At 46.4% G+C, this 25,698-nt stretch overlaps 2 protein-coding genes across 3 annotated transcripts in view; both read right to left on the minus strand.

The window, feature by feature from the left end:
* Positions 1-7,959, minus strand: part of PNLDC1 (PARN like ribonuclease domain containing exonuclease 1) — a 33,271-nt gene extending 25,312 nt beyond the window's left edge. Inside the window, exons 1-3 of the mRNA XM_075553870.1 lie at positions 7,884-7,959; positions 7,393-7,450; positions 7,204-7,277 (exon numbers count right to left, since the gene is read on the minus strand). Of these exons, the coding sequence (XP_075409985.1) occupies positions 7,204-7,277; positions 7,393-7,450; positions 7,884-7,959 (208 nt within the window). The remainder of the gene's footprint in view (positions 1-7,203; positions 7,278-7,392; positions 7,451-7,883) is intronic.
* Positions 7,960-14,555: 6,596 nt separating this feature from the next.
* Positions 14,556-24,170, minus strand: MRPL18 (mitochondrial ribosomal protein L18). 2 transcript variants are annotated; one of them, XM_075554301.1, is made up of 4 exons: positions 23,966-24,170; positions 23,520-23,706; positions 16,927-17,009; positions 14,556-14,783 (listed from the first exon to the last, which is right to left on the minus strand). In XM_075554301.1, the coding sequence occupies exons 1-4, from the start codon at positions 24,015-24,017 to the stop codon at positions 14,689-14,691; spliced, it is 417 nt and encodes a 138-aa protein (XP_075410416.1). In that variant the 5' UTR covers positions 24,018-24,170; the 3' UTR covers positions 14,556-14,688. The 2 variants fall into 2 exon arrangements, with proteins under 2 accessions (XP_075410416.1, XP_075410415.1); XM_075554300.1 differs by having other exon boundaries at positions 16,778-17,009; positions 23,966-24,159.
* Between the last annotated feature and the right edge of the window lie 1,528 nt (positions 24,171-25,698).

Genomic DNA, 25,698 nt, shown 5'->3' on the forward strand with positions numbered 1-25,698 from the left:
ATTTGTAAGGTAGAATTGGGATTATGATATTGGGGCGGGGGAGGAAGCATTAAAAAAGCAGAAGAAAGCTGTATGTTTTATCGGTACTACACTGCACCCCAATTGGCCCGTCTTCTCCCCAAGACCCTTGAGTGAGGGGATTTCCAATTGTCTACAAATGGGCTTTGGGTCTCCACTCCGCACTCCCCCTCACTCACAACCAGTAGCTCTTAACAGTCTCTAAAGAGCCCTGGAGTGAGGTTGGTTTAAGCCATGGGCGGCTCACCAAAAGGTTGGTGGTTGGAGCCCCACAGACGCCCAATAGGAGAGAAAGGAGGCTGTCTGCTTCCATCAAGAATGACAGCCCAACAAACCCCATGGGGAGGGTCTCCTTGTCACAACTGACAAGAAGTCAAGGAGTTTGGTTGTGGTTAACACAATTTGCACAGTGTTAAGAGGTATGGCTGCTAACTGAAAACTTGGAGGTTCGAATCCACTCAGTGGCATCTCTGAAGAGACCCAGCAATGTGCTCCTGAAACCTCAGCCCTTAAATGTCCTCTGGGGCATGGTTCTTCTCTGGCGTGAGGGGAAAGGGAGTTAGAACGGGCTCGGCAGCATCAACAGGGTTTTGTTGTTTTGTGTTTTAAAGCCAAGACAGTCTGGCCAACAAAATCTAAACATACTTTCTACGCAGCCCTTTGTGTGAAGGGAAGCATTTGCTGACGAAGATCAAGGAGTGCAGCCTTCTGTATGGATCACCATTCAATGTAAAGAAAGCAAAACCCCCCACAACTGGGCCCGTAGGTAACATCATGACAAACAGAGAAAAGACTGACGCGGCCAAGGAGTTGTCTTACTGGATCCACAATCGCTGCTCATGGAAGTAGCAGTCAAGAGATGAAACTATGCTTTGCAGTGGGTAAAGCTAGTATGCAAGACCGCTTTTCGAGTGTTGACCAGCAAGCGTGGTATTCTGAGGACCAAGGTGGGCCTGACCCAAGCCATGACATTTCACTTGCCTCATACGCATGTGCAAGGTGGACACAGAGCAAGGGAGACCAAAGAACAGATGGATTGGAATTGTGGTGCTGGAGTGTCTGAAAAGCGTCATGGCCAGCTAGAGGACAACCCTGTCTGCGCGGGAAGGGATGTGGCCAGAGCGCTCCTCAGTGCCAGGACGATAGGACTCGGTCTTACATATTTCGGACCCGTTGTCAGGAGAGCCCGGTCACTGGAGCAGGACAGCGAGTTTGGTAAAGCAGCAGGGCAGCGAAAGACGGACGGACATAGTAGCTGCAGCGATGGACTCAGGGAGGGCCAGGTGAGCACCGAAGCAGGCGGCCGTTCACAGAACCACTCGAAGGCACCTGACAGCAACAGGCAGCCCTTTACCGAGACACGCTGCAAACGCCTGCTTTAAAACGCCGTGAAAATAGCAATTCTCTGTGTGTCAGCTGTACCGCTGCTGCCGCAGAGCACTTCACAGTCAGTCAGCTGCCAGCAACCCCGTGTCCCACGGAGCAAACATCACCTGGGCGTGCACTCCCTTCACGGTCCTCCCGGCATCCGAGCCCACCGAGGGAGTTCAGTCCATCTGCTGGGTCTTCCGTTTGTGTGCTGACCTCCCACTCTACCAAGCACGATGTTCTGCCCCCGGGACTGGTCCCTACATCTCCAGAGTCCCCGAGATAAAGCCCTGTCGTCCCGTCCCTTCCCCAGCACCTCAATTCAAAGGCATCAATCTTCCCCCGTCTTCTTTATTCCCTGCCCACCTTCCGCATACAGATCAGAAGGATTAAAAATGTACCGGCTTGCGTCCCAGTGACATACTAGCTTTACATCTTAAAATGTAAAGATGGGGCCCGGGAGCACGTCGGCTAACTTCTTGCTGGCTCCTGCCGTCGATGCCGATTGTGGAGCCAGTACAATGAGCTCCCTGACACCTCACTCTCTTCTCCCTTTAGCATGATGTCGCTTACGAGTCCAGGCGCGAGGCCTGTCACTTTATGTTAAGTCGTCATCCACACGGAGGCTGTGGTTGAGCTTCCCGGTGTGTCAAGGCTTCCTCGCTTTCAGGAGGCAAATTTGCGCCCTATGTATCGCCGGTTGCTAGTCAGTCGTCTTCCAGTCCTGATGTCACATTCTTCTCAGATGGGCTCAGCATACAGACTAAGTACGGTGAAAGGACACAGCCCTCACGCACAGCGGGCTGGATTTTAAACCATGCAGCATCCCCGCGTTCGGTTCCAAGGACTACCTCTTGGTCTACTTGCCTGTTCCGCAGAAGCGCAGTGAATGTTCAGGAATGCCGGTTCTTCTCAGCGCCATCCACGGGTCATTCTGATGCCTTTACAGTGTCAATAAAACATGAGTGGGCATCTTTCTGGCACTCCCTGCTTTCAGCCACGACCCATCTGGCATCAGTAATGATGCCCTATCAATGAACCGCTCCAACCCTTTTTAATTACCTTTTTAATTACCTTCGGCATAGTGTCACTTGCATATTATTTAATGCAGTTTGTTAATTTCCACATTCTGTTGGCTCATCTTTCTCCGGAATGGGCACAACTATGAACCTGCTCCAGCAGGTGCTTCATCAGCTTCCTGAAACACTTCAACTGGTCTTCCACCAATTCCTGGACATTTGTTTTTGGTTAATGCCTTCAGCACCATTGATTCTTGATCACATTACCTCCTGAGAAGGTTGACAGCCAACCACTTCTTTTTGGCACAGTGATTCTGTGCATGCCTTCCATCTATTTTTTTTCTAAATAGTTTGACTGATATACGAGGCAGTAACCCCCCGCCACCTCCCACACCCCACCCAAACCGGATTGCGTTGGGTTAGAGCAGAGCTTTCATAGGCGAGCATTGAACAACTCACTCTGAGTTAGCGCACCCAGTGGGGTCGCCTGGGAAGGTTCTCTCTGGTCACAGTGAATTACTTCATAAAAGCAGTTTCACATGAACCTTGTTTATTGTGACGATCGATTCAAGAAAACAGTGTGCCTCTGTGAAAATTTATTTTCTGCTCGAGAAAGATGCTGAGAAACTCTTGTGATGTTGAACACAGCTTACAAGGACAGCGCTACAGGAAAAACTCAAATGTACGAGTTGTTTTCGCGTTTCAAAAAGGAGCAATGTCAACTGATGACAAACCTCGTCTGGACATGGACGAAAATGTCAACTGGGAGTTCGTTCCCCTAGGTCAGACTGTTAATCTGTTTAGAGGTTCTGAAAAGATTCTGTAACAGTGTGAGACAACAGGGTCTGGTTTGTGGTAGACCGGAGACTGGCATTGCCACCACAACAATGCACCTGCTCACACAGCCATCTCAGGGCGCCAGTTTGGGGCAAAGACCAGCATGTTCTCTGGCCCCACGTACCTGACTCACCTGACCTCGCTCCATGGAGCTTCTTTTTGTTCCCATGAATGCAGAGGAACATGAAAGGTCAGCGATATGATGACATAGAAGAAGTGAAGAGAAAAACGAAGGAGGTGCTGTCAGCCATCCAAACAGATGGGATTGAAAAATATTTCCAAGAATGGAATAGCAGATTTGACAAGTGTGTAATGGAGATTACTTTGAAGGTGATAAGGTTGTTTTGTAAAAAAAAAATTAAAGAATGTAAAGACAGCTTTAAAAAAATTCTGGGTTTTTTGGGGGGTGCCCCCTCATATAATTTACATAACATAAACTTCAATCACATTAACAAGAGTTGCACAATCATCACTACAATCAGTTCTAGAACATTTTCCTCCTTCTTGTACTCCCTTTTATTAGCTCCCCATTTCCCCTTTGACACCGCCCCAGTAAGCCATTAACCAGCTACTGTCTCTATAGATTCACCTGTTGTGGATTTCACCTACAGATAAACCAGCATGTGTGAGCACACATACGCACACTGTCAACAACAAAATAATCCAGAGAAAAACCTCAACAGAAAAGCAGGAGATATTAAAGACTAGAACACATTTAAAATGGGCCCAGAGGGAGATTAGATGATAAAGTGTTAGATTTTAACCTAACTGCTTCGGCAACAATCCACTTCCCATTGCGCTCTGCATGAGAGCAAGGCTATCCACAGGCCTGCTCTGTGGTCAGAGGGCACTCACCAGGGGCTCAATCCACAGTATTTCCCCTTCACTTCTTTTTTTTTTCTTGACAGGAAATAACTTTATTTTTGTTAATTCAAATAATTATATCACAACAGCTCGATTAAGGGGGCCACACAAACCCAGCCCCAAATGTGACATCATCTCAATACAGAACAATGCCTTTTTCCAAGGTGATTCTGAAAGTAAGGAAGTGATTAATGATGGAAAAGAGGTTTAACTTGTACACGTTACATAGCTACTATCAGTTATCGATTTATACTAAATTAACTTGGTCATGAGAGATGTAGATCCCAGTTCCTCGGTCTGAATGTGATTAGGCCAATCCGTTTGCAAATTTGTACTGCTTCAGCACCTCACTGAAACCCTCGCAGAGCTTGAGGTCGCCCTGGTGCTGGGCACATTCCAAAAACTGCTTCATCTCACAGTGGCAAGGACCAAGCTGCTGCTGCTGCTGGTACACCGGCTGGGCTCCCTGAGGCTCCTGGTAAGTGATGTCAGGCCTGGCGGGCTCAGTGCCACTCCCCCCACCGAAGCCTCCAGTGATGGCATGGCCCAGTGTGTGCCCAACAGCAGAGCCCACAGCCACACCGGCTGCCGTGGTCGCCATCTGTGCCATCAGACCGGGTTGTCGGGGTGCAGCAGAAGGTGAGCCGACCGCAGTTGGTGGGCTGCAGCTGGTGGGTGGGCAGCTGGGGCTGGCCTGGGGGCAGCTCTCATCTGTCCCCTTCACTTCTTAAAACAATGGAACAACTTTAAAATGGGTCAAAAGGAAGGTCAAATGATAAGGCAGGAGATTTTAACCCAACTCCGCCTGCCATACTCGCTTACCACGCTCTCAGTCTGTGACCACTAACAATGCTCCTCGCAGACACGACTGCCGTCGTCGGGACCCATCGCCTCGGTCTTCTTTGGGGCTTCCCACATCCTTCAATGTTTTTCCCAAAGCATCATTCCACACTGCAACTCGAGGCTTACATCGTCGCTTTTCTTTGCCTTGCAACATGCCCCCCGGGGTTCTCCCATTTTGGTTTTCAAGCTCCGGGTCTTTGCACATTTCATTATTTCACTTTGTCTTCTAGAGTCGCCTTTTGAAATGTCCTGCTTCGTTCTTTCACTCTATCACGTCTTCCCCATCACTTTAGCTAATTTACATTCAAGAGGAAGTTTCAGGGTCTCTTCTGACATCTACTTGGTCTTTTCTTTCTTTGCCATCTTTTTTTCCATCGTGATGTCTTTGTCACCCCACAACTCGTATGGTCTTCAGTCATTACTGTCCAATGCTTCAAATCAATCCTGGCGATGGTCTCTACATTCAGGTGGAATATACTCCAGGTTCTATTTTGGCTCTTAGGGTCTTGTTTTCATTTCCTCAGCTTCAGCTTGAACTTGAATCCCTCTACTCAAAAAACAAACAAACAAACAAACAAAACTCGCTGCCACTGAATCTATTCCAACTCACAGCGACCGTGTAGACCAGGGTATGAGTTCCTGAGACTCTGATTCTTTGTGGGAGTAGAAAGCCCCATCTTTCTCCCAAGGAGTTGATCGTGGTTTTGAACTGCTAACCTTGCAGCTGGCAGCCCAATGCGTAACCACTTCCACCACCGGAAATGCAATGACTGGAGAAGGAAGCAGATGTGTTCACTAGTGCTGTCGGGGTAAGTCCCTGTAAGCTTTGTGGGCGGGTGGCAGGAAGAGTTGGACAAAGTCTATCATCAGTTTAAAGCGCCTGCTCTTTACCTCTGCATGTCCACTGCTACAGCAGAGCAGACGCATAGGTGCCTTATAAAGGTGCAATAACACACAAATATCAAGATTTACTAGACATAAATGGTAACAGAAACATGCGTGATTAGGATAAGCAATTGGCAGACACAGTCAACATTAGAACACGGCACCACCGCTGAGAACGAACGCACGGCCTGTGTGTGAGGATATGGGAGATTCCCCAGCCCCACTGACTGAACAGGGAAGGTACAGAGCAAAGCGCCGACAGGATCAACTTGTTTGGGTGCGTTTTCTTCAAAACCAAAAGTAAAACCATACATGCTTTTCCCTGAAAGATGGACAAGAACAAATCACACCAAGGCCCTTAAAACTGATTTATTTCGGCATTTGTCATCGTGTTGCATCTCAAAAACCTGTGTTGTAGATCCAAACCTCTAAGCCTCTGGTTATAATCTCATGTGGGGATGGGTTGTCTTTGTTATGTTAATGAAAAGGATTCAGGTGAGTCCAGGAAAACTCACCGCAGCTGGGTCACGGTAGACCTGCCCCTGGTGGGTTCCCAAGACTCTAGCTCCTTATGGGAGTAAGAAGCCTCATCTTTCTCCCTAGGAGTAGTTGGTGGTTTTGAACTCCTGACCTTGCAGGCCCAACCTATTACCACTAAGCTACCAGGGCTCCCTTATTGAGCCAAGACTTTACATAATATAAAGGAGCCAATTAAGAAAGCAGAGGTGGTGTATTTACCCAAAAAGATCAGATGTATGTATAGATTGTGATAAGAGTTGCATGAGCCCCTAATAAAATGATTTTTTTAAAAAGAATGAAATGTAACCATTAAAAAATATATACAGAGAAAAAAAAAGTCAAGCCACCTGAGGAGTACCAAAGAACCAAGGACTAAGGACCTTTCCCCAGGGCCGCCAGGAAGAAAGCCTTCCCCTAAGGGCGCACACGCTTAATTCTAACGAATAGTCCCTTAAATGGAGAGAAAATAAATTCGTGTTAGTTGAGCCACCTGCTGGCGGCATTTGTTACAGCAACGCCAGGTTGGGGCCGCAGTACTGCTAGTGCAAGCTTCTGCTTGGTTACAAAGTGTTAGGACTCACAGGTGGAGAAGGACAGGGCTTTCTGCCGCCACAGAGTTGCAGTCTCAGAAACCCAAGGGGAAGTTCTGCCCTGTCCTATAGGGTCGTTATGAGCCGGCATCAACGGATAGCCGTGGAGTCTGCTTTAGGGAGGTCTCAGCCTGACCTGCCCCAAACTAGACCAAGCACGCAAACCGATACCAGCATGTCTGCCAAGGGGCAGGGCTGTTTGCACCAGTCGACATGCGGCCTCTTGGCCAGCTTCACACACAGCTGAAAGTTGAACTCACCAATCTGGCAGATTGTGAATTGCTGGACACTCAGCCTGGTCTTTAGGTACCACTCGGAGGGCAGGTCAAACAGGCTGTGGGCAACAGGCGCGTCACCCCACAGCCACCGGGATGCCTTCTCTACCCCCCACCCCCCACCTCCCTCCCCACGGCCTGGTGCTGGGCGAACACCGGCTAACTCCACTGTACCTGATCTGCTGGGGTCCCGGCAAGTTGGAGCGCAGGCCCGTGAACTCTATGTCCAGAGCTGCGGGAGGGGGCGGGAGACAAGAGGTCCCACGAAGACCCTGACACCCCAAGGTGGATGCTTCGGGTGGCACATGTTCTCGGTGCCCGCAAAGTCAGGTGCGGTCAGGCGGGAACATGCAGGATGGAGGGGGCCGAAGCCAGAGGGGGCTGGCAACCTTGTGGGTCCACCCAGCCTCGCAGCGTGGGGCCAGCCTGGCTCTCTAACCCCTACCCTCCCCTCACCCCCATCGCCACCTCTACAGGGCTTGGAAGCCTCAGGCCAGGCTGGGTCTAATTGGAGTGGGGCTTCCCCACCCCCAAAGGGCCAGCCGGCGGCTGGGCCCAACGCCCTTCCCCGGTGCTGTCCCGGCTGCCCAGTCTCGCTAGCGGCCCCCAGCCCCTGCCCTTGGCGCGCACCCCCAGCCCTGCCCCCAGGGCTCCAGGCACCTTACCCACGAAGTCAGCCCCAAGAACCAGCTCCTGCAGCACCGGCAAGATCTGCTCGAACTCCTCGGCGCTCACGTCCATGGCCGCACAGTCCCAGCGGAGGCCACGTGGCACCGCGTGCTGCTCACTTCCGCCGGCGCCACCGCAACGGCCCACGGGACGCGCGCCCGGAAGGCAGGGACCAGGGGCCGCGGGACCTGCACTGGTAGCGGTGTCCACTCGGACCCTCCCCCAGTCGGGGGCCCCACCAGCCCCCGCCTCCCGCCCCCACCAGCACCGCCTCCAGCACCGCCGCTACCTCCGCACAGGTGAACCGTGCACCGCGTGCTCACAAAGGGCTCTCACCGAGCGTCTGGTCCCGTGCTAACCCAGTGAACTCGCTGGATTGCTCATCAGTCTAACCAGAGGCGCCTTGGAAGAGAGTCCTGGAGCTTCACTTCCCTACCTGGCCGACAACGCCAGGGCCCCAGCTGTGCTCTGACAATCAATCGGCAGGGAGTTTCCTTGGGGTTGTGGCCTGCAGTCAATTGATGAGGGGCTTTAAAAGGTATGCGGGCCAATGGGGTTTAAAGATGGTGCAATTTTCCCCAAACTGGGTTTTCCCCGCATTTTACCTTGATATTTATTTCTGTTCTTTTTATTTTATTTTAAAAAATAATTTTATTGGGGGCTGGTACAATTCTTATCACAAGCCATGTATCCATCGATTGTGTCAAGCACATTTGTACATTTGTTGCCAACATCGTCAAAACATTTTCTTTCTACTTGAGCCCTTGGTGTCAGCTCCTTGTTTTTCCCCTCCCTCCCTCATGAACCCATGATAATTTATTTTAAAATTGTTCATGTCTTATACTAACCAATGTCTCCCTTCACCCATTTTTCCCTGGGAGGGGGTTATATGTAGATCATTGTGATCGGTTCCCTCTTTCTCCCGCCCACCTTCCCCTTCCCCTCCTGGTATCTCTACTCTCAATATCGGTCCCGAGGGGTTTATCTGTCCTGGAGTCCCTGTTTCCAGCTCTAATCTGTACCAGTATACAATCTCTGATCTAGCCGGATTTATAAGGTAGAACTGGGATCATGATAGTGGGCAGGGGACCATTAAAGAACTAGAGGAAAGTTGTATGTTTCATTGTTGCTATACTGCACCCTGACTGGCTGGTCTCCTGTAAGGGGATGTTCAGTTGCCTACAGATGGTCTTTGGGTTTCAACTCCACACTCTCCCTCATTCACAATGATATGATTTTTTTGTTCTCTGATGCCTGATAGGTGATCACAGAGGCTGGTGTGCTTCTTCCATGTGGGCTTTGTTGCTTCTCAGCTAGATGGCCACTTGTTTATCTTCAAGTCTTTAATACCTCAGATGCTATCTTTTGATAGCCAGGCACCATCAGCTTTCTTCACCACGTTTGTTTATGCACCTGATTTGTCTTCAGTGATAGTGTCGGGAAGGTGAACATCATAGAGTGTCGGATTATTAGAACAAAGTGTTCTTGCATTGAGGGAATACTTGAGTCGAGGCCTAATGTCCATCTGCTACCTTAATACTAAGCCTATAAATATATGCACATAGATCTATTTCCCATCATATATATATATATGTTTACATATGTACATGCCTGTATTTAGACGTCTATAAATGCCCTTTGCCTCCCAGTTCCTTCCTCTATTCCCTTTTACTTTCCTCTTGTCCCACGACCATGTTTGGCCTTCATGTGGGTTTCAGTAATTCCTCTCGGTTACATTGCCCTTGATCAAGCCCCACTAGGCCTCCTACACCCTCCTCACCATCAATTTTGGATCACTTGTTGATCCCTGATCTTTGGGACTGTTAAAACCCACTTCCTTGCCCCACCTCCCCCTCTCCCATGTCCCCACTCCCCCCGAACTGTCAGTCGGTTGATTTCTTCTCCAGATTATTTATCCCGCCTATCTTATCTGGATAGACCTGCAGAGATAATGATATGCACAAATAACAAGACAGAGCAAAGCAAAACAACAAAAAAAACTATCAACAACCCTAAAAAAAGCCTGTAAACAGTTCAAGGTCTGTTTGTTCACCTTTAGGAGTATTTTCTTGTTGAGTCTGATGGGGTGCCATGCCCTGGCCCCACAGTCTATTTTTGGTATTCCCTGGGGACTTCGTTGCTCTGTTCCCCTTGCTGTTCTGTTGCACGCCCTTAGTGTTTCGCCTCAGTGTGGTGGGGTCAGATCGGGCACAATTCCCGCACTGTCCCCCTTAGCGCTATGGGTCAGTGAGGGGCGTCATGTCTCCTGGTGGGGCCAGCCCTATAGTCCTCTTATTCCTGTTCTTTCAATACTTAAAATCAAGAGCACAGGGCATTCATCCCAGAAGTGTGGGCCTTAGACATCTCTGACATGGGTCTCTCCCATGGTAGGACTGGCTTCCCTCATACTCTCCCCTGTTCTGTGTAGGTTAAAAATGTCCTGGACTTTTCCTTACAGAAAGCTGAAGGGACAGAATGCTCCAAGGCCAGGAAACTAGTGCCCAGAGATCCTGAACTTCGAAGCTTGTGACTCCTGACTTGTTAAATTGTGACGTGCCAAGAATTAACCTAAATGTTTTTATAGTTTTCGGTTATGTGGATTTCTCAAATAAGTTGAGAAAGTGGTAACATTACTTACACAACTTTCAACTCAGGAACGTCGTATTATATTTAAACATCTTACGGTATATTAACTAAAGTTCTTTTAGAATCAAGGTTTTTTAAAACCTTACTTGACCTCAGCAATTAAACCTTAGACCATACATTATCCTTAAATAATTATAAAGTCATACCTCTGCCTAATGATAGAATTAACATACATACAAAAACATGCATAGTCCTTTGATATCTTATATTTTATGAGTAATGGGGTCAGGAAGGGAATAAAAATATTTACACACACACACACACACATACCCCAAAACAAGGAGTACCCCTAACAATGACAGTCCTCATGTCCACAAATGGTCACGTGAATATATCTATATTAGAACCATTGTCTTCTGCCATCAGCATGTATCTCTTTCCCTGTTTGGGTCACCTGTTAGTTGTCATGTTTGTATTGGGGTACTAGAGTGTCCTATTTACTTTAATCACAGGACATAGTAATACTAAAGTGTGTTCTAGTGATCTCCTACATATAGCAGCTTAAAAAAATTGTGGGAAATGGAATTAAAAGATAATGAAGTTTTTCCACCCACTTTTTGAAGCTCCTTCACATTCAGTACATATTCTTCATTACCTCCATTATGTAACATCAATTGGATTTCCCCTGGGTAACCAGAATCAATCACACCACCCAGGAGGGTAATTCCCTTTGCCTACTGACCCACAGGCAGGAGGAGCCCAAAGTGGCTGGGGGGCATTCTTAACTTCCAGTTCAATGAAGCCAATGTCGTGTCCTGGTTGGGAGCATTATTCCCTTTGGAAGAGACCTCTAGATTCAAAGGGCATGGGATAGCCTGAACAGGAAGCAAAAAGTGTTGCCGGTGGGCTACCAGAAGTGACCGTGCGTGGTGCCACTGCCACCTCCATCCCGCTTCTGGACCGTGAGTCCTGGTGAGTGGGGAAATAGCACTGTGGCTGACACGGACTTAGAGCATAGACCGCCTCTTAGAGGGCATTGCCCAAACCTGCCGGTGTCGCCACCAGCTGTGAGGTCACAGTAAGGCTTGTGGAGCTGTTGGCACCCCATGTGTTTTGTTTGCCTTTGTAGTTTAGCTCAGGATGAGTTAATCTGGCTTGGCTATCTTCCTTCAGTAGTTAGGTTACTGAAAAAGAGGAACTGATGCCAAGGGCTCAAGCAGAAAAAAAAAAGTTTTGAAAAGGATGATGGCAATATATGTACAAATGTGTTTGAAATAATGGATCTATGGATTGTGACAAGAGCTGTGAGTCCCCAATAAAATGATTTATTAATTAAAAAAATGTTCAATTGCAGTTAAAAAAAAGATTACTGTAATTCTTATGGAAATAATTTAAGTCAAATCCAAACCAACAACCAAATTCACTGCCATGGTGTCGATGCTGACTCATTGACCCTGTAGGACAGGGTAGAACTGCCCCTGTGGGTTTCTGAGACTCACTCATCTTTCTCCCGAGGAGTGGCTGGTGGTGTCAAACTGCTGACCTGTTAGCAGCCCAACAAGTAACCACTGCATCCCCAGGGCTCCCTTTTGGGGACAACTACAGGATTATAAGTGATCTTTTCCCAACCTCTCCTCTTTCCGTGCATAAAAATCCCTTCCTTGGTTTGAGGAGGCAGAGAAACGAAATCGCACTTCCTTTGCTACACTGATCTAGTATGTTGGCTCGACTTTGGCAGCAGACAGAGACGTGGCTTTATGGTAAAAAGCTGGCACTGTAATTGTGCTGAAAAGGTCATTCTATTTTACTCTCAAGCAGCTGCTTCAGAACAACAGGGAACACGCTAAGTCCAATGAATTCCCTGAGCATGGGCCTAATGCCTCACTTCATTGGCTGCGAAGTGAGCCCCTTGGTCCATGGAGAGGCTGGGAAGGACACTGTGGTGGTCAATAAAACAGAAGCATTGTATGTGGAAAAGGCAAATCCGCGTGCAGTGTCCTATGCATGTAAGAAAGCGATGCCCTTTCCATGATGGAAGTGGTCCTGTGTAATCAGCCAGTAACCGGGTGGCAGGTTGCTTAGAGGGGACCACTTCCATCAGAGAGGAATGGTGCAGCTTGAGGAATATCACAGACCCAGTGTTGGTCTCTGGCTGGCAGACTGGGTACTCCGCAGTGGCTAAAGCCAAGACAGCCTCAGTGAGTGTGAGTTGGACTCAATTAATTTGCCCCTTGCAGCCATGGTACCTTATTTATTCGTAAGGGTCAAGTGGCTGTGCCCATGTAGGAAGGCATTACCTGCTCACAATAGGAACGGGCGAGACTGCAGGCTGACTTTAGTAGAACGTGTGAATTGGGCCACACTCGGTTTAATGTCCTTGAACTTACTGAGTTCTGTGGGATTTGCAAAATCAAGAGACATGAGGGAATATATTCAAGGGAGGAGTTGGGGTGGAGAAGGGAACAGATAATCAACTCAAGAGTGGGACTTTTCCAATCTCCAACTTCATTGGACGAATATGGTAAAAGTTCTTAGAAATGCTTTTACCAGAGTGAAGTCTGTACTGCCGAGTCCAGGCATAACCTTTGTGCCACCACAGCTCTTTGTTCACGAGCCCATCAGGCAACCGCTGTGGTCCCTGGGGAAAGGATTAGACAAACACAGGCTCCAGGAAGCACAAAACTGGCATCATCCCCAAGGAAGCTGCCCTTCCAACTGCCGGCTGAGCATAAATGCATACATGTCTGCTAAACCACTGAGATTCATGGCCTAACCCAGACCTGCAGTCTGACCAGGGAGAACCCCATTTATGGAGATCGCTCCCTATGAGGTTTGTGAGGTGGTTATGCACTGGACTGTGATCCACAGGTCAGCAGTTCAAAACTACCAGCTGCTCTGAAGGAGAAAGATGGGATTTCCTACTCCCCAAAATTCACAGGGGGCAGTTCTATCCTATCCTATAGGGTTGCTGAGAGTCAGCATATAAACCCCATGGCAGAGTTTCACTATGAGCCAGACCCTAACAGACTTTACACCTCCTATGTGTTCTACACTACTTAACATTTCATATTGATACCTTGCTTGTTGAACTCAAGTTTCTGTTCGAATACTGAAAAGTTTGAGAACTGAGCCTATTTTCCCCACAAGAAATAATGGAAAATCAAATAGTTGGTTCTGAGCCCTGAAAGTTACACTTAAAAATTTATTTTTCCAGGACTTCCCATCATTGTGGAGGCTTTCAGCCTTTTCACATCTACTGTCTCGGGTAGGCTGTCGCCATCCAATCGTTTCTGATTTATCTACAGCAGGGGTCCCCAAACTTTTTAAACGGGCCAGTGCACTGTCCCTCAGGCCGTTGGAGGGCTGGGCTAGTTTTAAAAAAACCTTGAACAAATTCCTATGCACACTGCACATTATCTGATTTTCAAGTAAAAAACAGGGCAAAAACACCCGGCGGGCCGGATAAATGTCCTCGGCAGGCCGCAATTTGAGGACGCCTGCTGTACATGAACAGCGACTTCAGCCTCCTCGATGGTCTGTTTCATGGTTAATGATTTCACACCTTTTGCTACTTTAGCTAATTGAATCGGTTATTTTTAAAATGTTGATAATGTTGACTTAGCCATGTATTCAGAGGCCAAATCAGACAAGCAGCGACCTGATTCTTTCCTTGGAGCCATGGTTACAACCATTTCACACACCAAAAGTGCAACGATGACTGTCTGAGCACTGACACAAGCACTACATGTGTCCCGGGGAGACGCCATGCGCGACTCACTCGCAGCTCGTACGGGTTTCTTCAAGTCGGATTTTTGGTTCAACTATCGAGCAAAGTTAGGAACACCGAGCAGATTTCCCCAAACTTGCTTGTTGAAGTGGGAAGTTCCAGCTTGTAGCCGTTTGAGAGCTGAGGTATCACTGTAACCAAACATAAGAAGTAAAACAATACCTCTACATTCTTTAACTTTAAAAGTTTTAATCCTGTAAAAGTTAAGTAAAATTGGGAACTGCTTTTCTGTCATGTCCAAGAGGGAGGAAAAATGCAGTCTTTCATTTAAAAAATAAAGCAAAACACAAAGGGCTGGGGTGAGGGGAGGGGAGCTTTATTATGAACAATATCCCAGTGTCACATTGACTTTATGTTAGGAAACTTCCAAGCGGGTGGTGGTCTCGATGCGCTCTTCTGATGGGCGCAAGCACTGCTTTCTCACACGTTCACAGCAGGGAAGGCTTCTTTTCTACTGAAAGATTCTTCGAGGTTCCTCTAGCATCACACCACCTTCTGTCATAGCATTTTGCAGTCGCTGGATCTGGTTTGAAGGTTTAAAGAAGCAAAAAGAATTAGGTTAGCATTTTGAGTAAGGCTCAATAACAGTAGCTCATTTAACAAGGGAGAGAAAGATAACACCAAGATTTGCTCCTTCCAAACTTTACAGCCAACATTGTTTAGAAACTGATCTTCATGATGAAATAGGTAAGAAAACAGGAACTGCAGAGATATGAAGAACAGATTGCATTTTAAAGTATCAGATGGAAAAGATGTTAACATATGAATGAGCAAGTACAATGGTTGACACTGTGGACTACAAAATCAACGACCCTGGGTAAGAAATGTAGTCTGTCAACATGAGCATGTTTATTTATGTATACATGGTAATAACCCACCCTGCCTTTATGGGTAAGGAGACCAGCTAGTGCAGTGGGTAAGCACTCAACGACTAGCCCAGAGACTGACGGAGTCAAGCCAGCAGCCACCAGTGGCTCTGAGGAAGGAAAGGCGTAGGGATCGCAGCCTCGGAGACCCGACTGGGCCCTTCCTTCTACGCTGGCCGCTTCTGGCCGGCTCACCACCACACTTCTTTTCTGGAACGCGGTGAGACCAAAGGAGGTAATGTGTATCAGAGCATCTACCCAAGGGCCTGCCCTTTTGTTGTTGTTTTTAGTTACTTGACAATATTTTTTATGAAAGTCCTTGAAATTCTGTGTGTATTTCACTTATTTTTATGTTCGCAGCATTTTATTAAGAGCTAATCCAGACATCATACCATTCCGTGGTTCAATCACATCGAGCGTGTGTACAGTTGCTACCACAATCAGTTACAAAATATTTTCTTCCTTCTTGTCCTCCTTGATGTCAGCTCCCCATTATCCACCCACCTCCTGGCCTTATTTCCTACAAACCCTTATTCGAGTTATTGTCTCTACAGGTTCATCCATCTGGATTTCATACACCGAAAAACAAAGAAATACATGAGAGTCAAGAAGGCTACCAACAGTAAAACAAATACAACCGAGGTCAAGCCCAGTATGAAAAAAGAAAACCAAATAGAAAAAAATTAAAAAGCAGGTAAGTACAAAGTATCTAAAGGGAGATCAGATGACAAGGTTTTAACCCTTTAAATCCAATTATATTTTATTCTGCCACAGTTGTCTCTACAAATCTGTCTGATTAACAAGTTATTCCCATCCCTCAATTACGGTTAGAGGGAAATCACTGGAGGCTTACTTCCTGTGTAGATTCTGCAAATGGATTTTGGGCTTCTAATTCATGCATAGCCTTCTGCACATCAGAATCTCACAACTTCAGCTCTCAGTACTATCCCTTCTTCTGATTTGGATTATATAATTTATAATCCTTGGGTCACAGGTGTTCTGTGTGGGCTTAGTCAGCGTCTCACTTAGATAGCTGCTTGTCTGACACAAGTCTTTAAGGGCCTACACATGATTCTTTCTGATAGCCAGGCCCCATCTAGTCTCTTCACCACACTCTGCTATGGCACTTATATCTTCCGTGTTCCCTTCATGAAGGTGACTATCGAGCAGGGCCACGTTGTGAGAACTAATTGCTGTTAGATTGGAGGATTAAATATGAGACCAAAATTCACTCCCAAATCTATGTTTTCTATCCGCCTTAGAGATCTTAGTTCATTGTATGGTAGGGGATCTTCTAGATCATCTCCTTGGACCATAGTGACCTTCTATTTATAGTGGTATTGCTTTAGCCCATGGTGATCATTTTAAAACACTATTAAGAAAAGGAGATTGAACAAGTGTAGGCTAACTTCAAATCACAATACATGAATTATTGACTTGCAGAGAATAAATCCTACGTGACTGGACACTATTTACTCAACCAATGGGAATTGGTGGTCAGGCAGAACGTAGGATCATATGCACTGACAATGTCAGACACAGTCTGCCAGAATATTACATGCTTTAATACGGCAAACAGAGCATTGAAGTAATACGTAAATGCTACCCTGCCCGTGCTATTAGTGTTATTATGTAAGTAAAACAAACTTACCGAGTCTGAGGCTGCCTCCCAAGGGGTGGGCTGGTAGACCATGAAATTGATTCCTGCCCGCAAGCACCGCTCTGCTAGTATTTTCCCTATACTCTCACAGGCCACCACATTGGTGGTCCGATACAGGTGCTTTTTAATAGCCCATTCACGAGTGGACGCCGAAACCACAATCTTGCCATTTCGATGCTCAACAAATGCTTCGACATGATGCTGAGTCCTTATAACTTGCAATCTAAACAAAGAGAATAAGATAATCTACTCTAAATTAATAATTACAAGTAAATAATGCTTATATATTGCAAGAATGCAATGTCTAGATTTACTTCAAAATACACAACCTGGTTCTTACTTTTTCTGCCTCTTAGAGGATGTGCCCCCAAACAGTAAGCCAACCATTTCTACTCTAACCTAAAATATCAAGGAGAAATTTGCTATTTCTGAAAAACTGGGTTTAATTTTTTTTTTAATGAAGAGATTCGAGGATCTCCCAGAGGCTTAATCTGACTACATCCTCTGCAGTTGGAGTCTGGGCTCCCGCTGCTTTCCGTAGCCTTGTACAAATTGGGTGGTCTCAATTTAAGCTCTAATACTTTTCCCTTTCCACATTTGGGTTGTGTTGTCATCTTTCGTCACACAGGCTGGCGTGCTGCTTGCTTTTGGACTTGACTCCTGGCTGTCTGAATACAAGCCTTGAAGACCCGAGACACGGTTCCCAATGGATATGCCAGCAACGACACAGTTAAAGAGGAATGGCGTGGCATTTGTTGTCAAAAAGTTTATTTCAGGATCTAGCTCGAAGTCCAGTGCTGTATGTAATAGGAGAATATCTACTGGTCTTCAAGGAGATTCAATTAATACAACTACTAGTCAAATGTATGCACTAGCCACAAAAGCTGGTGTTGGAAGAAATTGAAGAATTCTGTCATCTTCAGTCTGAAATCGATCAAGCATGCAATCAAGATGCACTGGTAATTATTGGTGACTGGCATGCGAAAGCTGGAAACAAAGAGAAAGGACCCAAACAAACCAAGCACAGCCATCTAGCCCAGGCGGACTCACAGCAGTCAATGCCGTCTCACAGCGCCCACAGGGGTTCCTCGTTGGGCTGTGAGCCACAAATCTGTAGTTCTAAACCACCAGCCATTCTGAGGGAGAGACAGGGCTTTCTATTCCCATAAACAGTTAAGAGCCTCGGAAACTCACAGGAGCAGTTCTATTCTGTCCTATAGAGTTGCCATGAGAAAGGAAGGGTAGTTGGACAATATGGTCTTGGTGACAGAAATGAAGTTTGAGATCACGATAGAATTTTGCAAGAACAACGACTTGTTGATCTTGCAAATGCCTTTTTTCAGCAATATAAAAGGTGACTAAACACATGGACTTCTTCAGAAATGGAATACACAGAAATCAATCTGACCACATCTAAGGGAAGAAATGACAGAGAAGCTCAGTATCAGAACTAGAACCAGGCCAGGGACTGAGTGTGGAACAGACCATCAATTGCTTATATGTAAATTCAGGTTAAAGTTGAAGAAAATTAAAACAAGTCCACAAGAGCCAAAATACAACTTTGAGATATCCCACCTGGATTTTGAGAATATCTCATGAACAGGTTTTTAAAAAACAAAATCATTTCATTGGAGGCTCTTACATCTCCATATACCACTTATATCAAACGCATTTGTATATATGTTGGCATCATTTCAAAACATTTTCTTTCTGCTTGAGCCCTTGGTATCAGCTCTTCTTTTTACCTTCCTCCCTCACCCTCCCACCATTGTGAACCCCTGATAAATTATAAATTAATATTTTCATATCTAACCTTATCCGCTGTCTCCCTTCCCCCATGTATTTCTGTTGTTCATCCCCCTAGGGGGGAGGGAAGCATACTTGATACACAGAACACTAATGACTGAGACTTGATGAGCTGTGACAGGACATCAAAAACATTCATGAAGCAAGCAAAGGGTCATTAAAAAGATAGAGAAGAGACCAAAGTGGCTATCGGAAGAAACTTTTAAACTTGCTTTTAATTGTAGAGTAGCTAAGGCATATGGAAGAAAGGATGAAGCAAAAAAGCTGAACAGAACATTTCAAAGGGCAGCTTGAGAAGACAAAGCAAAATAGTATAATGAAATGTGCAGAGACCCAGAGTTAGAAAACCAAAAAGGAAGCGCACGCTCAACGTATCTTAAACAGAAAAACACTCAAGGAAAAATTCAAGCCTGGAGTTGCAATATTGAAAGATTCCATGGGCCAAATATTGCCTACTAAAGAAGATAGACTACACAGAGTAACTGAACCAAAAGAAGTGGTCAACATCTAACCATTTCAAGATCAAGAACCAGTGGTACTGAAGCAAGAAGTCCAAGTTGCACCGACGACATTAACCAAAAACCAGACTCCAGGGATTGATGAAATACCAATTGAAATATTTCAACAAGCTGATGAAGCCCTGGAAACACTTCCTCTTCTATGCCAGGAAATGTGGAAGACAGCTTCTTAGCCAACTGACTGGAGGGTACTATTTTTATACCCATTCCAAAGAAAGGCGACTAGACAGAAAGCTGAAATTATTGAACAATATCATTAATATTACACACTAGTAAAATTTTGCTGAAGATTATCCAACAATGCTTGCAGCAGTACATTGACAGGGAGCTGCCAGATGTTCATGCCAGATTCAGAAGAGTATGTGGAACAAAGGAAATCATTGCTGACGTCAGATGGATCTTGGCTTAAAGTAGAGAATACCAGAAAGGGGGTTACTTGTGTTTTTAAAGCCTATGCCAAGGCATTTGTGTGGATCAACACAAACTATGGATAACCTTAAGAATGGGAATTCCAGAACACTTGATTGTGTTTATGCGGAACCCACAAATGGATGAACAGGAAATATTGCATGGTTTAAAATCAGGAAAGGAAAAAAAATCAGGAAAGGTGTGTGTCAGGACTGCATCTCATCATACTTATTTATTCACCTGTATGGTGAATAAATTATAAGAGGCAAGATTATATGAAGAAGCACGCATAATCAGGATTGGAGAAAGGCTTATTAACAAGGCTCGATATGCAGATGACAAAACCTTGTTTGCTCAAAGTGAGGACTTGAAGCACCTGCTGATGATAATCAAGGATTGCAGCCTGCAGTATGGAGTACGACTCAATGTAAAGAAGACCAGACTCCTCACAACTGGACCAATAGGTAACATTGTGGGAAGTGGAGAAAAGGCTGAAGTTGTCTTGCTTGTATCCACAACCAATGCTTGTGAAAGTAGCAGCGAAGGGATCAAACAGCATGTTGCATTGGGTGAATTTGCTGCACAAACCCTCTTCAGGGATGGGTGGTCTATGAGTTCCTAATAAAATGATTTAAAAAAAAAAGATAAAGTAGGGGGAAAAAAAGAAATTTAAGTAAATATGGATGGATTGTGATAAGAATTGTATGAGCCCCACTAAAATGTTTTTTAAAAAAGTAGGGGTTTTAAGGACTAAGGTGTGCCTTACCTTTGCCATAGTATTTTCAGCAGTCCCATATGCACGTGACAGCTGGACACTGACCAAGGAAGACCAAAGAAGAATCCATGCGTTTGAACTGTGGTGCTGGTGACGATATGGGCAGTACCATGGACCGCCAAAAGGACAGCCAAGTGTATCTTGGAAAACGGACAGCCAGAGTGCTCCGTAGAGGCAAAGATGGAGAGACTTTGTACTTTGGAAACGATGTCAGGAGCGAACAGTCCTTCTTGGAACAGTAGAGGAGCAGCAAAAAAGAGGAGTCTCAAATCGAGATGGAGGGACACAGTGGCTACAAGGATGGCCTCAAGCAAAGAACAAATGTGAGGACGGCACAGGATGGGGCAGTGCTTTGTTCTGTGGTGCACAGGGTCTCTATGGATTGGAACAGACTCGGTGGCACCTAAAAACAACTACAACATATATTAATATTTGTAATATGCCAGGCACTGTCCTAATTTTAAGTACAAATCATGTTTCAAATCTGTTATCTTCTTTTAGATGTAAAAACCGGCATAGAAAGGTTAAATAAGAATTTGAACAAGGTTAAAATTATTAAATAACAGACCCATGATTTAGGTCCTAGGGTCTGATTTTAGGCCTAATTCTCCTAAGCACCATGAGTGACTTGCAAGAGGTTATTTTAATTGAAAACAAGGTAATGGAGGATGTAGAACAGTGTGCAGTGTCTCTATTTTCCTAAGCACAAACTTCTGAACTCTCTCAAAGGAGACACAAGAAATGTTTGGGTTTTATACCATGTGTAATGGCAAACATGAAAAACAAAAGCAGGAAGACCCATTATCTCTAAGATAATTTCCTCCTATAATATTGCACAATTGCACATGGATAGTATTCTGATAGGGCACACAGAGGGAAGAAAATTGAGAAAAAGGTCTCTAGTTAGTTCAATGATTCAACAGGTTGGATATTTTAAAGAACTTTTAGATTGGAGATGTCCATGAGTTCCAATGTGAACTTCCCTAGACTCTTTAACTCCTCCCTGTGTAATCTATGTATCCACACAACTGTGACACTTGATTACCATCATACCATCTTCCACTGTTGGGGACAGGGATGACATCTTTGTTATCTCCTGGTGACATAGATCTCCACCATGAATTGAATGAATACATGACATAAATATGTGTAACTTGTTCTTATAGCTTTACACAGGTATCCCCCACTTTCAAAGGTTTACACCACTTCACGCAAGTACTTGTTTTCACTAACCTAATCTGAAGAGAATTTTCATTTTTAGGAAAAAAGGCAAAGTTAGGAGTCCAAGTTTGTGTTGAAGCAAGTTATTAATGATTGGGCAGTGTGCACCCCCACAGCAAGAGTGGTATCACCAACCTCTATCCCCAGAATCCACACTCAGCACATCACCTTCAAGCCAAGTTCAACCTTTGAACTGTGTCTGTGCACACTGTTAGTGGTTTATTTGTTTGTTTTTGGTTGTTTAGGTTTTATATGTTATTTAGTATGATCTGGCTGGGCCTGGCAATGCTAAAAATTATTTTTTTATATATAAAGGTATAGTAATTGCTTCTTTACACCATTCTGGCTTCTATAAGGTTTTGTGTGCACACTGTACTTTTGGATAGCAGAAGAAACCTGTGTAGACATGAAGGGAAATTCTATCTGTAATGAATGAATCCTTCCCAAGCAGATGGGCAGTTGATAAAGCACCTACGGGTGGCTGCTAAGTGGTGATCATTTAGTGCCCTGGTTCTGAGGTCAGACAGACAAGTTTAGATCTCAGTTCATTTTCAGGCAGTTACTTTAGCCTTCCTAAGATTCCATCCCCCTGCCCATATAAAATGGAAAAAGTAATTGTACTGCCTCATAAAGCAGTTTTAAGGATGAGAAAGTGCTTACGAAGAAACGTGTACAGTTGCTGGCAGTTAGAAAATGTTCAATGAAGAACCATCCTTATAACAAAACAGCTCAGGCCTGGACAAGGAGATTCCAGACTGGTTTTCCTGGTTGTACAACGGGTGACACTTGGTTACTAACCAGAAGGTTGGCACTCCTTGGGAGAAAGATGTGGCCGTGTACTTCTGCATAGTTACAGCCTTGGAAACCCTGAGGAACCACTGTTCTGCTCTGTCCTCTCGAGTTGCTAGGAGTGGGCATCATTTGGGCTGGGGTGTGACACTATGCCCTGTAACAATAACAGGCAGCTCACCCTCCCGCCCGGTCAGGAATGGGTGCCCTGTAACAGTAACAGGCAGGTCACCCCCCAGTCAGAAATGGAAAATTTTTAAATTGCAGCCTGAAACGGGGGCAGCCCAGCCCAGGATGTTTACACTCCAAGAAGTAGCCTAGCCTACCTACAGTATCGTTTGGCAGACCACTGGGGACAAACTGACCTTAAATGTAGAACTTACTTTGTTAGACTTAAAAACTGTGTTGTTTCACTTTTCTGAGAATGCTCTGACAGTTTCACACAAGAACTTGCCTTCTCCCTCCCCTTGCTTGGCAAGACGCCCCACAAGGATGCATAATAACTTCCCTTTGAAGCTGTTCGGGGCTCTCGCCTTACAGACTGAGCCTGCCTCAGTTGCTGGTGAGGGCCCAGATTCGAATCTGTCTGAATAAAGCTTTACTGTTTCCATCTCTGTTTCAGTGAGTGGTCTGGGTGAGGGTCTCACTCGTGAACATGGGGCTTCTGCTCTGTTTGGAAAACTAGTCTTTTTGCTTCTACTCTTGCCCCCTGAAAGTTGTATTATTCCCTAACAGCCTGGACGATCTTTAGAAATCACATCTTTTAGACTCATAACTCAAAACCTTCGATGGCTTCCCAGGGTCGAGAAAACTGTGACGTCCTCACCTTGATTTACAAAGCTACATCTGTCCTCTACCTACCCCACCATTCTCATCACCCCACTCAGCCCTTTGCCCACTCAGCACCAGGTGCATAAGCCCTCAGCTATCTCCTCTGCTAGGAATGAGCTTACTGGCATTTTCTGTAGGGTTTAGTTCCTTCAGTCTTTCAGGTCTGTTTTTAAGGTGTCGCCCCCTCAGAGCAGACTCAGTAGACACCCAGCCCCTCCCCTCTACGCTGACATCCTCTCGGTGAGAAGCATTTACTGTTTCCCCCCATGTCACCCAGCCTCCTGCCCTCCGTCTTCCTAGCACCGGTAATAGCTAGCACGGTCAGGGTTTGTTGAGTGAATGGATGACAGTTTGGAGGCTACCACGCCTAAGTCCACCTCATTACCTGTGCCAGAATTCCCGAGAGGGCCACACTGTTCCCCAACCTCGTTCCTTCCTCGCAACTGCCAAGAGCTCCAGGTTCCGGGGATTCCGGTTTGTGAACTCGGGGGCAACAGCTTCGTTATCCACAGGGTCCACTTCAGGATTCCTCGCTGGCTGGGAACTGGCTGAGAGGGCCGCACACCCAGGCTCTAGGAGACGGAAACCATCACACTTATCTAAAAGATGACTACCACAGAGTAGATTGATGATCCGACCTGTGTCATGTTCCCACATTCCTCCAGACCAGCAAGAACCACGAAGTGTATGTTTGAGCAAATGGTCCCTAATTGTTTAACCCCCTACAATGACTTTCCGCGGGTAGATGTTGAGTAAAATATGCAACTTGCACATTTACATTTATCGGGGAGGTTCTGGGTAAGGCATCTGAGAAAGAGCGGAATTAGTTACCGGGGTTCCTGCAAACAGACAACAACGCCCAGAACCGCGGCCGGAGCGCCATCGTTGAAGCGTCGGAAAAGCGGCTTCCTTTGCGCCTCCCGGGGGGTCCCAGCGGCCCGCCGGCGCCGCTACAGCGATCCTAGGAGAGGCTGAGCGCCGCGGAGGTCACGCCGTTCCCACCTCCAGTCACTTTCACCGGAACTAATAGTCCTGCAGCCGAATGGCCGAGCGAGCCATCCATCAGACCCGTTCCTCCAATCACTCCTTACGTTTAGACGCACGCAGGCCTGGAACGGACCAATTATGTTGCAGCAACGCTATACGGGGGTGGAACTTTACCTGAGGGGTTGAGTCCGCCGCTAACCTTTCAGCTTCGTGGGCGGCTTGAAGTGCTTGCTTGTCTGGGGCGGCTACTCTTAGAGGTGCCCTATCTTCAAGGTCTCCGTTCAAGACCCTCTAGTCACAAAGCCTTGGGCTACTCTTGGTGGGGGTCCGCACACATCCTGATGATTCAGTTTATAAAACTGATTTTAAATCCTCAGGCTCAAGGGCTGAGGATGCCAGGTTCTTACATGTTATTTGGTGCCATCGCGTCGGCTCCGAGCCATAGCACAACAGAAAAATCACTGCCTGGCCCTGCGCCATCTTCATAATTATTGCTATGCGTGAACCCACTGTTGCAGCCACGTTGTCAATCACTTATAAAACCCTCGAATAAAAGTCCAAAGAAGTCAGCCTTGGGGAATAAAACAGCCATCTGGAGCTGGCTGGCGGCTCCTCTTGTGGGCGAAATAAAAAGCAGTGGCAGTTGGCACGTTTGTTAGATAAAACGAGCTGTCAAAGGAGCTTTCGTACGTCCTCTCAAGTAAAACACCTCTGACCTCACAAATGGACCGTGCCTGCCATTACAAGATACAGAAACTTTATATGGCCATTTAGGAAGGGCAGAACGCCTAGTTTCCTGCATATATATATGCATTATATATAATGATTAAACTCTTCCTCTTCATTCGGTGTGGGGAATTGATTTTTTGCGTTGCACCTAGCATGACCCCCACATTCGGTTAAGGATCCCCAAAAGGCACTGGAAGGAAATCGGGCATGGCAAGATAAATCTTTCAGAATGAGTGGCTGTCTTCCTCGAAATAGTGTCTCCCACAGAGCCCAGAAAAGCATCGGTGGGGACCCGGCCCATACGCGAGCGCTCCAGCCGATTACCAGGCGCTCCCTGAGCATCTTCGCGATTGGACAAAGACGCGGAAATGGTTTAAAGCTAAAACGTGTGGTATGCTCAGATCCAGGGCTTCCTAGTTCCATAAAGTAGAATCCCATACCGGCAGCTCCACCCTGTCCTCTGGGGTCGCTGTGCGTAGGAACGACCCCAGGGCAGTGAGTTTTGTTGGAGTTTTGGCTGAGAATCCCAGGCAGGTTTAAAGGAGGACCTGCGCGTCACCACACCCCTCACCAGCCTCAAACCGCGCCCCAGACCCCGCCCCGCGGACCCCTTTTTCTAGAAGTCACTAGAATGTCTCAACTCGCATGCGCATCGTGTCCGGAAAGGAGGGGGGCGATCGCTCGCCCACGCAGCTCCTGTTTCCAGGAGCCCTTGCCTCTGACTTCCGCTCTCCGCGCCCTTCTCATCCGCACTCTAATTGGGCAAATGTACTGGCACGCCTCTGAGCCCACCCTCGTCCGGTTCGTCACTTCCGGCGTCTTCAGGCTGCTCTTCTCCCACCCTGCCC

This window comes from Tenrec ecaudatus, chromosome 7 (genome assembly GCF_050624435.1).
Source record: "Tenrec ecaudatus isolate mTenEca1 chromosome 7, mTenEca1.hap1, whole genome shotgun sequence".
Classification (NCBI taxonomy): domain Eukaryota; kingdom Metazoa; phylum Chordata; class Mammalia; order Afrosoricida; family Tenrecidae; genus Tenrec; species Tenrec ecaudatus.

What these genes read in the sequence shown, in the direction of transcription:
- MRPL18 (XM_075554300.1), bottom strand. Translation starts at nt 24,017, where the DNA reads ATGGCGCTCCGGCCGCGGTTCTGGGCGTTGTTGTCTGTTTGCAGGAAC. An exon ending in TCTCGGGAATTCTGGCACAG is followed by an intron (nt 17,010 to 23,519) that starts GTAATGAGGTGG and finishes CTCTTTGTTTAG; the next exon opens with ATTGCAAGTTATAAGGACTC. An exon ending in GGGAGGCAGCCTCAGACTCG is followed by an intron (nt 14,784 to 16,777) that starts GTAAGTTTGTTT and finishes CCTTCAAACCAG; the next exon opens with ATCCAGCGACTGCAAAATGC.